At 38.0% G+C, this 13,015-nt stretch overlaps 1 protein-coding gene across 2 annotated transcripts in view; it reads left to right on the top strand.

Moving 5' to 3' along the window:
* Positions 1 to 13,015, top strand: part of NCAM2 (neural cell adhesion molecule 2) — a 302,812-nt gene that overhangs the window by 175,695 nt on the left and 114,102 nt on the right. For both annotated transcript variants that reach the window (XM_014938236.1, XM_014938237.1), the window contains exon 7: positions 804 to 964. In XM_014938236.1, the coding sequence (XP_014793722.1) occupies positions 804 to 964 (161 nt within the window). The remainder of the gene's footprint in view (positions 1 to 803; positions 965 to 13,015) is intronic.

The raw sequence follows: 13,015 nt of genomic DNA, 5'->3' as shown, positions 1-13,015 counted from the left end.
ATTAGAATTAGACTTTTGAAAAAAGAAGCTGTTTTGATAACTCTGTGTATGCCAAGTTGCTCAAATAGACTGGTCAAGCCTTGATCAACCCTCAGGATCGTTCACAGATTTTATTATTTCTGTACCATCTGGTCAGAACTCATTCTAACATCTGGAGACATGTCTGCTTACTAAATTGTGGCTGGCCAACAAGAACTGGAAGGAAATAATTTTGAAGTGTTCTTTATGGGCCAATAGGCTCTGAAGTAATTTAAAATATTATGTTGGTACATTGTTACTAATGTGAAGTGCAACAGTTACACTTTGAAAATACTTTTAAATGTTTCTCACACACGTATGTATTTGTGTAGCTGATTTAATTCTATAATGAAATGTTAATGTTAAATTTATGTTAAATGTAAGCCGTATGTTAGAGTGCTATTCACAAACATTTTTCTAACAGTTCTAGAATAAAGATCTTAAAGTATTTTTAATACATACATATTTTAGAACCTGACAATAAAATTTTGAAGCTGGGGTCTTGAACATCAAAATGCAGTCGAGAATGCTTTGCTTGTGCCAGAATGTGTGCATTCCTATGAAAAAATGCTGTCATCCTGCAGAACAATTTTAGTTGTGCTAAAATCAACTCTCTTCTATACATACTGCCAATTTATACTCTGTGAGTTAATGCATTTTCAAGACTAGCATAACAACAGTCTCTTTCCTCAAAGATTATTTTCGACATATTAGTGCTTTCAGAGCATATTTTTCCAGACTTTGGAACCTACTGATTGATTTATACATAATTTTTATTTTTTTAGGAATGGCAAACTTATTGAAGAAACTGAAAAATACATGCTGAGAGGAAGCAATACAGAACTAACAATAAGAGATATTAAAAATATTGATGCAGGTTCTTATATCTGTAATGCTAAAAACAAAGCAGGAAATGATAAAAAACAGACATTCCTTCAAGTTTTTGGTAAGTACTGCATTGTATCTTCCATCTTTCCTTTTTCGATGTAAATAGTAGGGAATTGAAGTTATAATTCACAATTTTCAGTGGAACAGTATATCTGCAAGGTGTCTACTGAAGCAGCACATCATTCTCTGCATAATTTTACAGATTTTTTTTTCCTCCCTGTTGGCTACTTTAGCCTTTACACCTGATTTCAATTTTGAAAATGCTATCTTCGGCATTTGCTCGTCTGCTATTCAGATACGGCACAATGGAGTGTTAAATTGTTAATTCACTCTGGTTTTCCTTTAAAAGTTGGCTGCTTGCAAGAAAACCAACAGAAGAAAGGGAAAAATTCTGAAAGCGGAAAACCCAGGTTATTTGGACTTCTAAGCTCAGTGCTTTTTTTTTAATAAGAAGACACCATGCAGAGGCTTTAAAAGTTGGCTGCTTGCAAGAAAACCAACAGAAGAAAGGGAAAAATTCTGAAAGCGGAAAACCCAGGTTATTTGGACTTCTAAGCTCAGTGCTTTTTTTTTAATAAGAAGGCACCATGCAGAGGTGTTCTTGATTTTTTATTCACTCTGGTTTTCCTTTAAAAGTTGGCTGCTTGCAAGAAAACCAACAGAAGAAAGGGAAAAATTCTGAAAGCGGAAAACCCAGGTTATTTGGACTTCTAAGCTCAGTGCTTTTTTTTTAATAAGAAGACACCATGCAGAGGTTTTTATTTTTCTTTCTTGGTTTTAAGTGCATGATTGCATATGTAGTCACAAAAACATCGTCTATTCTGAGTTTCAAAGGATAAAAGTAATAACATGAAAACTTAGTTCTCTTTTTATGCCCTAACACCCAATTTGTGTTCACGTTTCTCTCCTTTACACAGAGCTGATAATTCCTTTGAAGTTTTGTCTAGCTATAACCTAGTGAGTGTAGGCATCTGTGAGAATGTAGAAAACCTCTCTGAGAATCATTGTGCAGGATCAAGGCTGTAGCTTATTTATGAAAAACATACAAAAAAGTATTCTGATGGGGTTTTTTGACTTTAGTAGAGAGAAATATCATTTATATTTGAACAGCTAAAACTGGGATGCTTAGGATGATGGGAAATTTAATTTTACGTCCCAGTTAAAACTAATAATACAAAGTGAAACAGTTCTAACAGGAGAGGCTAATCTGGTAACTTGCACTGGAAGAGCTAAACTGTTGGGCTGAATAAAGCTGTCATTTGGGATCTGAGAGTCTGAAGCCATGGTGTCAGATGAACAGGCTTCCCGTGTCTGTGTGCCTTCCACTCTCTTTCCCATTTGGGAAACTCTTCAAAGCCCTTCATGCTGAGCTCTGTCCACTGCTCCATACTGCAGGTGGGTTGCCTAACCATTGGGCTACTTTGTTGTTCTGAGGTGCTTGAAAGTTATTCTCATTTGCTTTTTGAAGGAAAGATGATGAAATATGATTTTAAATTTTATGGAGAAACCAAAACATTGTATTCAATTGTATTTCCAGAGTTGTTAAAAAAAAAAAAAAAAAGAAGAACAAACAAAACAAAACTAATTTGAAGGAATAGGAAAGACTTGCTAATTTTGGTATGAGTTTAGGGAAGTTTCAGACAGAAATAATTTTGTATGTTATTCAAGTAATTTTAAGTATGGATGAAATTTGCATAGTTTTTGCCTGAGGCAAGTTAACTTTTTAATGCAAGGAAATGGGAAAAGCAGACACCAGACTAAGAGTATTTCCTGTATACATTCTCCCATCTTTTAGCAACAACTATTCTGGAGCCTCCCTGGACAACTAAATCAAAATAATTTAATACATACCATAAGTTTATTTCATGTGCTTTGAACCTACACATCCTTTTTATTTCCACAACATCCTAAAGTCTAAATTCCTTAAATTATTTCTTTCTTGCATGAAAATTATTTCTGAAGTTTAGAGCCTATTCATTTCTTTGGCTCATGATTCTCATTTTAAGATAAAACATGAAGAATAATTCTGTATGTCCTTTATGTCAAATGAGTGAGTTCCAGTTTATTTGGTTTCTCCTACTGTTGAAATGATTATCTCTGAACCATGCATTCCTGTACCTTTCTGATTATGATCCCCTGCTTGTGAAATGGCAAGGCAAGAATGGCACACAGGATTGATGTCATGGGGGGAACCTGGCTGTTCCGGTGCACGGTGCTGCTTCTGCTTTCATCTCTGTGCCTTCTCTCACATTCTGTTTGCCTCCCTGGGTCTCCCTGAGTACTGAACTGGTGTTTCCACAGAACTGTCTGCAATGTCTCCCAGGTCTCTTTTCTGAGTGGTTATAGCTAATGTAGAACACATCACTGAATATGTGTATTTAGAGTTCTTTTCCCTGTTTGCTTTACTATTGGACATATTTATATTAGATTACAATAATCTGTATACTGTTACTTTGACTTTAGGGAATACTATCATAAATTAAGCATCCTACCTTATTTGTAAACTCTAAACCTACTGTGATTTTAGTCTAATATTGCCTTTACAAAGTTCGCCTCTACTTTCAGTCTGAAAATGTCTAGCAGAGTTGTATTTTCTCCTACAAAGAACTTTACTTTTTCTTTTGTCTCTCTCATGAAGGCTAACCTCCCAGTCATATACAGCCAATGTCTTATTATACATTTCTTCCCCTTAAATGTATTCAGAAAAATGCAGTCTGAAAATGGCAAGACAGATGGCTGATTATTATAGCTAAATAGTACAGAAAACAGCCAGTTTGTTTTAAAATGACCTATTAAGTTACATTCTTCTTTCCCACTCCATTAGCTTGCTTGTATCACCTACCTACTATCTTTAATTTTAATTTACAGTGCAAGCTCCTTGGGGCAATGACTATTGTTTCTACTGGCACGGGGCTCTGATAGGGTTGAAACTGGTAATAACAGTAATGTAACCATAATGCAATAAAAATAACAGTAACATTATAGCATTCAGCATTTAAAATTTCTAGTACTTTTGAATGGACATGCCCATTTTAGTTCCATCTAACACCTGCATACGGGGTCACGGAATTGTCAGAGTTGGAAGGGACCATAGAGACCATCTAGTCCAACTCCCCTGCTAAAGCAGGATTGCCCAGAGCACATCACTCAGGACTGCATCCAGGTGGGTCTTGAAGATCTCCAGAGACGGGGACTCCACAACCAGCCTGGGCAGCCTGTTCCAGTGCTCCATCATCGTCACTGTAAAGAAGTTTTTTCTCATATTTGAATGGAACTTTCTATGTTCCAGCTTGTGCCCGTTGCCCCTTGTCCTATCGCTGGAAACCACCGAAAAGAACCCAGCTCCACCTTCCTTCGAGTTACCCTTTAGATACTTCTAAACATAGATAAGGTCTCCCCTCAGCCTTCTCTTCTCAAGCCTAAAGAGTCCCAGCTCCTTGAGCCTTTCCTCTTAAGGGGGGTGCTCTAATCAAACTAAACTACATTTAGTTTCCATACATTTCCATACATTTTTTTTTACATACAACATTTTCTTTTGTTTCCAGTGTAAATGTTAAAATGCTATTTTGTCCTCATATCAAATTCTTACTCTGACATTTTTTTCTGGAACACTGACACATATATAGAAACGTATATGCACACACATTGCTCTCCCCAGTTCCTTATCTTTGTTAGTGCTTTTTACCTGTTCTACTGAGTAAGACTTAGAAGAGTAAAGAAGGCCCTGTTTTACTCAAAGGTTTTCTTACTGATCATGATTTAGTATTCTCTGTCTGTCATCCTATTGTCTGCTATAGTTCTCTCTGTGTCGTTACCTATTACTACCTGAAAGATCTCATCCATATTAATGCTTAGGATTTGTGCTAAGATTTTTGATACAAATTCATTTATGTTTAGTGCTTCTGTATGGATTGAAACCATAGGTGTTCCTCCTTGAATTTTTTAAAAATATTTTTAGTATTTGTCTCAGGTAGCTAAATTTTTGTACCTCTTTTACCCATACTATTCAGTTTTATTGTTTCCTTTATTTGTTTTGTGATGTAATTAGCCATATATATATGTGCATTTATATACATGTAAGTAAGCATTTTGAATTATGAAATACCACATTTTTACAGGTATGGTCACTACAACAAAAATTTCCAAAATAATATAATGATAAGCGGTTGATTTAAGACCAGTCAAGAAAATTTAATCCCTTAAAACCTTCCTAAATCATCTCACTTTATAAGACCTAAATATGTATTTCTTCATCATTACTTCTCCAGAGCGATGGCAGTAGCATTCATTTACCTTATAATAAAAAAACTAATCAGGCTAAATGAAACAAAATTAGCTTTAATTAAAGACATATTTATGCTTTATAAGAACAAGGCTTGTATTCTGAGGAAAGGAGGACAGTTTTTATATCTTCATTTTGTTTGTTCTTTAATTGATCATTTAGTTGATGTCCTTAATCACTCAAATGCTTGATTCTGCCATTCCATGATGTGTAAACAATTGAGGTTTTCAACAAGTTTTCTCTCTTCTGTACTTACGCCATAGAAAGATATTTCTATGTCTTGAAATTTTTCTGTTTCTAGAAAGGGAAAAATACATTTTCTTTAATCAGAATTGGTGAAAATTGGGAAGGAGTTCTATCATATGTATATTTGAAGTTCTCTAGGGTATAGGTGTTTTACCTACAAAATAAATAAGAGGGTAGTCTTAGCTTATCAAAAATATTTAATTGGCATTTCAGTAGTTTGTTCCAATTGATTTCATGGAAGTCAAATGAGAGAAAAGTACCTCAAGAAGCATTACCCTTTATAATTATTCTATAGTTTAAGCACATACTATTTTTATTTTCTAGATGTCTTTTTAAATATACTCTGAATCTTATATAGGAGGAAGGTTTTTGCAGCTGTGTTCAATTTAACTTTTAGTGGTTATTGAGTAAAATATATGCTATTATCTTTTTTATCTGTCATCAGGCAGATGAGAGGAAATGTAATGGACCTCTCCTGTCTTATCGCTCTCAGATGTGTTCCAAATGTTAAAATTCAAAACATTTAGGTTAATCTGGGCCCTCAAAAGGCATGCATTTTGGAACAAAAGAGGCTGTAGTAAGTCTATAATGAGACTGGGGTGAGAGGTTGCCTAAATTTTTTTCCATCATTTTCAGGCTTAATGACTGCATTTCTTTTACATTTATAGTGCCTGGAGCATACCTAGTTAATTTTCCTTTGAGCTTAATAAGTAGAATAATATGCGTTTTGATTTTTTTTTTTTTGGCTGTTTTTGATTTTTTGGGGTTTTGTGTTGGGTTTTTTCCCCCTAATATACTATTCATTATATATGGAAGCTCTTTATTTAAATTCACTGATATAGATAGCAAAGGAATCCCATGGATCTGCATATAGAACTGTCTGTGTCTGCTCATCCCAGATATTATGAAGCATACCAACTACAGCTTCACAAAATGCAATTTATCAATTAAAGGTGTACTGTCAAAAATTCATTAATTTTCTATATTCCTTCTTCCTCCCTCTTACCTCCTTACCTGTTTGGAACACCTCTACTTTCTAAAATTAAAATGGGGCAATCTATAAAGGCAATGATGTCAGTTCTCCTAGAAGACAAATCTTACATCCCTTTGAGAGTGAAGTAGTAATACCATTTTAATATGTACAAAGACTCAGGTTTATCATGCATTAAATCAAGTCAACTTGATACTGGTGTGTGTGCAAACCCTTATTTTGTCAAGAACCAAGTTTCAGGAATCTGTTTCCTAGATATTTCCTTGTTGGACTCTAGCTTGTTTACTGAATTCAAATTGAACCACCAGTTTCCAGGATTTTTGTTACCTGATACAAGTGTGGCAGTGCAGGAAGATAGGATAAAAATATGATTCCTCATGGGTCATATTAATCAAGAGATCCTATCAGGCAGCAATACAGACATATACTAAACCTCTTGCCAGTAAACCCATGTTTCTATTAATAACAAGCTGTTTAAAGTAGTTCTGTTCATGAGATATTATCAGGACTATCTCAAGCTTTATATATGTGCTGCTTCCCAAGTTTGATGAACGTCTGTTGTCAAAGATTTGGGTAGAAGTCTGTGAATTCAATAAATTGTGTGCTTTTCCAAGAAATCCATTGTAAGCAACCAATAACAAATCTGGAACCTCAGATCGCTATCCATGGTCTTAAGTTTTTTAGGGAGGCTGTAAGGTAAACATCACTGAGCTTAAACTTTCTATTAAAAAGGTACTGCCTTTGTCTGAGACAAATCCAGAAGAGGTCAAGGAAGGAATCTGAAAGGAACATTTTTATTGAGGAAGTGTTAGAGAATTTAACACCGATGTTCTCTGCTCAGAGAGCAAACTTTACAACCAGTAAATGGGATTTCTTTATTTGGCAGCATCAATCTGTTAATATTTTAGAAATGCATGTCTAGTAATGAATAGTTCCTTTTCCTTCCAAATAAAATAATTTCAATGTCTCTTAAGCATGATTCTTTCGATATTCAAGCCTTTTTTTTCATTTCAGTCAGGTCATTCAGTTTACTGTTTTTTTAAGTGGATGAAATACAGATCTTTCAATATTTTTGACTGAAGAAACCAGCAAAGCCCTGTAGGCTTCCTGGATTGACGTTCCAAGACCCTGTATTTTCATTTGTTTCATAATTGCTAGAATTGGCAAGCAAATGCCAATTCAGTTTGAGAATGAACTTTTCAATTTAGAAAGAACAGTTAAATAATTGAGAGGGAAAACTCCCCATCTGTTTCAGTATTTCTGCGAATACCAGTGTGGTGGGTTGACCTTGGCTAGCTGCCAGGTGCCCACCAAAGCTGCTCTGTTTCTCCTCTCAGCTGGACAGGGGAGAGAAAATATAACCAAAGTCTTATGAGTTGAGATAAGGATAGGGAGATCAAGCAGCAATTACCATTACAGGCAAAACAGACTGAACTCATGGAAATTAATTTAATTTATTATCAGTCAAATCAGAGTAGGATAATGAGAGATAAAATCAAATCTTAAAACATTTCCCCCTACCCTTCCCTTCTTCCCCGGCTTAACTTCACTCCCAAATTCTCTATCTCCTCCCCCCAAGTAGTGGAGGCAGGTGGGGAATGGAGATGGCAGTCAGTTCATTACACATTGTCTCTGCTGCTCCTACCTCCTCAGGGGGAGGACTCCTCACACTCTTTCCCTGCTCCAGTGTGAGGTCCCTCTCATGGGAGAGAATTCTTTATGAACTTCTCCAATGTGAATCCTTCCCACAGGCTTTATTTCTTCACGAACTGCTCCAGCAAGGATCCCTTCCATAGGGTGCAGCCCTTCAGGAACAGACTGTTCCAGTGTGGGTCCCCCCCAGGGTCACAAGTCCTGACAGTATACCTCCTCCAGCATGAGCTCCTCTCTCCATGGGTCCACAGGTCCTGCCAGGAGCCTGCTCCAGCATGGGCTGTCCACAGGGTAACAGCCTCCTTTGGGTGCATCCATCTGCTCTGGTGTGGTGTCCTCTACAGGCTGCAGGTGGATATGTGCTCCACCATTAACCTCCATAGGCTTCAGGGGGACAGCCTGCCTCACCATGGTCTTCAGCACAGGCTGCATGGAAATATCTGCTCTGGCGCCTGGAGCACCTCCTCCCCCTCAATCTTCACTGACCTTGGTGTCTGAAGAGTTGTTGCTCTCACATGTTCTCACTCCTCTCTTCTGGCTGCTGTTTAGCAGCAATTTTTTCCCCTTCTTAAATATATTCGATATATATTATCTATATATATTATTAAATATAGAGCTGGCGGATGTTACTGCTGGGCCACTCTCTGTCATCTTTGAAAAATCATGGAGAACAGGAGAGGTGCCTGAGGACTGGAGGAAGGCCAACATCACTCCAGTCTTCAAAAAGGGCAAGAAGGAGGACCCTGGGAACTACAGACCAGTTAGTCTCACTTCTGTCCCTGGGAAGGTAACGGAGAGACTCATTCTAGATGTCATCTCCAAACAAGTTGAAGAGCGGGGGGTTATTGGAAGTGGGCAACATGGGTTTACCAAGGGTAAATCATGTTTGACCAATCTGATAGCCTTCTATGATGCTATAACCGGTTGGCTGGATGAGGGGAGGGCAGCAGATGTCATCTACCTTGACTTCAGCAAGGCTTTTGACACTGTCTCCCATAACATCCTCATTGGGAAACTGAGGCAGTATGGGCTGGATGAGGGGACAGTGAGGTGGATTGAGAACTTGCTATATGACAGGACTCAAAGGGTAATGAGCAGGTTCAAGTTGGAAGCCTGTAACCAGTGGTGTCCCCCAGGGGTCAATACTTGGTCCAGTCCTGTTCAATATATTCATCAGTGACCTGGATGAGGGGACAGAGTGTATCCTCAGCAAGTTTGCTGATGATACCAAACTGGGAGGGGTGGCTGACACCCCGGAGGGCTGTGCTGCCATCCAGCGGGACTTGGACAGGCTGGAGGGCTGGGCAAGGAAGAACCTCATGAGGTTCAACAGGGAAAAGTGTAGGGTCCTGCACCTGGGGAAGAAAAATGTCAGGCACCAGTACAGGTTAGGGGTGGACCTGCTGGAGGCAACTTCTGAAGAGAAAGATCTAGGGGTCCTGGTGGACAGCAAAATGACAATGAGCAAGCAGTGTGCTCTTGTGGCCAGGAAGGCCAACGGAATCCTGGGCTGCATAGGGAAGAGTGTGGCTAGTAGGTCAAGGGAAGTCATTCTCCCCCTCTACTCTGCACTGGTGAGGCCACAACTGGAATACTGCGTCCAGTTCTGGGCTCCCCAGTTCAAGAGGGACAGGGAACTACTGGAAAGAGTCCAGCGAAGGGCAACAAAGATGCTTCAAGGATTGGAGCATCTCCCTTATGAAGAGAGACTGAGAGAGCTGGGACTCTTTAGTCTGGAGAAGAGAAGGCTGAGGGGAGACCTTATTAATGCTTACAAGTATCGCGAGGGTGGGTTGAAGGAGGAGGGAGCTGGGCTCGTCTCAGTGGTTCCCAATGAGAGGACGAGGGGCAACGGGCACAAGTTGGAACATAAGAGGCTCCACTCAAATATGAGGAAAAACTTCAGAGTAAGGGTGACAGAGCCCTGGAAGAGGCTTCCCAGGGAGGTTGTGGAGTCCCCTTCTTTGGAGATTTTCAAGACCTGCCTGGATGCAGTCCTGAGTAACATGCTCTGACAAGCTCTAGGCAATCCTGCTTTGGCAGGGGAGTTGGACTAGACGATCTCTATGGTCCCTTCCAACTCTAAAAATTCAGTGAAAATTCAGTGAAATATTATCCCAGGAGTGCTACCGCCATTGCTGATGGGCTCAAGCCTTGGCCACTGGCAGGTCTATCTTGGAGCTAGCTGGCTTTGACTCTGTCAGACATGGTGGAAGCTTCTGGTGGCTTCTCAGAGAAGCCACCCCTTTAGCCACCCTGCTACCACAACCTTGCCACACAAACCCAATACAAATAGTCTTGGCATTTTCAAATGAATACTATTATTTATATGTACACAAAATTATTTTAATATTTTCTAATGTACAAAGTGTCATTAAAAGAAGTCAAACAATATAAAAACTTCTGGTCAATAGCAAGTTATGACTTGTGACCTACAAAAATGAAGCAATTAGATAATATCCCCCATCTGAGCTCTCTTCTTCTTCCTAGTAGTAACTGTCAGCTAGATATATTTCATGATTAATCAGTGCTTATTCCTTTAAATGTCAGCTGCTTATGTCTAAAATGTCAAGCTAAAACTTTTTGTCTTGTAGTCTATTTGAAGAAGAGCTTAAAGAAATTTAAAATATAAGTTCTAAGATTAAAAATTAAAGAGTACTATCTACATGTTTTAGAACATGCATTGACTTGAGAAGACCATATTGTTTATCATGCCCAGATGGGGAAATCCTCTTGTTCTGATGGAAATAATGTAATTCTAAATTTTGCAACTTTCTTACATAATATATATGATGCTTTTTTTTTAAAATAAATTATATATCTGCCATAGCTCTTTTCTTTTTTTGAGGGATGATGATATATCAGAGGAAAGAAAAGAAAGAACAGATTATTAAGTAGCCAGGAGACATGGCTATAGAAATAGAGCATCTGAATTACCCAAGGTAGAGTATTTCATAGGCATTTAAATGAACCTGAAAGTGAGAGTAATAACTGAATTTATTTTGAAGTTTAACATGGTTATCTTTTATCTCAAATTCTGTCTTGTAGTACTTTCAAATGACAGCCCTTGCTATTCTACTGAAGAGAGTTTCAGCCTTTCTCAGACAAATTGATGTCCTGCCATAGTACTTTTGCTTTACTACCTTCTAGTGCATCCAATAAAGCTGGATCCAACTGACATTTCAAGAGCCCCCGATCTCTACTTTTTTTCTGCACACAATGTCACTTGCCGTAGATTGTATCTTAATGAAGTAGGATATTAGAGCAGTGCTTTGCTAGGTAAAATATTACCTGTTTTTCATCCCTATGCAGTAAATATACAATACATTATTTGTAATAGTCAAAGGTGAACAAACAGTAGACAAGCAACAGAAGGAGTATGGAGATAAGGAGTGAGAAATGAGACCAAGAATGGTGTGGTGGAAATGGGTAAAAGAGAGGTAGGTGTTGTGTCTGGCTGTAGGAAGTTTGAACTGGGTTTTATGATTTTTCTTGGTGCTGCTGAATGCAGCATCTGTGAGGCAATGATCGTAAATGAAATAGTGGTCATAAAATGAAAAAGGAGACTAGACGTAAGGAAAACATTCTTCACTATGGCAACAGGCTGGTGAGAAAGGCCACGTAGTCTCTCTTCTTGGTGTTTTTCAAGATAGTACTCAACAAATCCCTGAGCAATCTGATCTGAACAGGGTCTGTTGACCCTGTGTTGATGAGGAGGTTGGTCAAGATGACCTTCTGTAGTCCTTTCCAACCTGAATTATTATCTTTCCACTTTTGAGCCACTAACGCAAGACAATATTACTTTTCTGTGTAGCATATACTTTTGTAACCTTATTAGAAAATAGGTTACCCCTCTGCTTCTTTTCTGCTTCATAGAATATACTATAGTAGTGCTTCCTCAAAAGAAAACTTGGCAAAACTACAGAGAAAATACATGATTTTCAACAAATGCCCTTAATGTTTACAAAGTCAATGTTAAGAGCTGCCAAAATATAATTTACTCAAGTAAACTTAATTCACAGGTTTTGTGTTGAATCGCATTCTTATTACATGATTATGTGCTAGGTTTTCCAGTGGGATGAGCATCTTACTCCATATATAAAGTGGATAGGTTCAGAGAAGCTTATTAATGGTTATATATGAGTGAATATATTGCACCAAAACGTTTTTTATGAAAAGACTTGAATGCCATGGAAGAGAGTAATATTATATGCATGGTTTTACAACAGGGTTCTTGTATGATATTGTACAGATAAGTCCTCTAAATAAAAGTATTCACATGTAACCAGAAATTGTATTGCATATGTAAATAACCTGACAAGGTACAGTATAGATTGAGAGCTGTACTTGCTGTGTACTTGTGGCTATAAAGTGGAATGATCTGAAGAATGCAAACAATATCTGGAATTTTTTTAGACGTATCCTACCACCAATTCATTCTGTAAGTAAGGATGAATAACTTTGTATCAGGGGACTCTTCAGTTCTTAATGGTGTTAATTCCAGTACAATGTTTGTTATCAGGGGATTTTGTTACGTTCAGTAATTTGTGTAAGGCAGTTAGGTATTGCTAAAGATCAAAGCCCAAGAATATTAATAAATCTCTATTTTTTTCCAAATAATTTGTATTTGAAGACAAACGCATATTGTCATAGAATCAAAGAATGTCTGAGACAGGAAGGCATCTCTGGAGACTACCTAGTCCAACCCCCTGCTCAGAGCAGGGTCAGACACAGCCGGTGTCTTGGGACCATGTTTAGCTGGGGTTTGAATATCTTCAAGGATGGAGACTCCATGGTCTCCTGGGCTACTTGTTCTGCTGTTTAGTCACCCTCTCAGTAAAAAAGGTTTTTCCTTTTCCTGTATTTCCATTTGTGCCCATTGCCTCTTGCCCTGTCACTGGGAACCACCGAGAAGATTCTGGCTCTATTAGTACTCA

Source organism: Calidris pugnax, unplaced genomic scaffold, assembly GCF_001431845.1.
Source record: "Calidris pugnax isolate Ruff unplaced genomic scaffold, ASM143184v1 scaffold25, whole genome shotgun sequence".
Classification (NCBI taxonomy): domain Eukaryota; kingdom Metazoa; phylum Chordata; class Aves; order Charadriiformes; family Scolopacidae; genus Calidris; species Calidris pugnax.
This window is presented reverse-complemented; position numbering and strand designations above follow the sequence as displayed.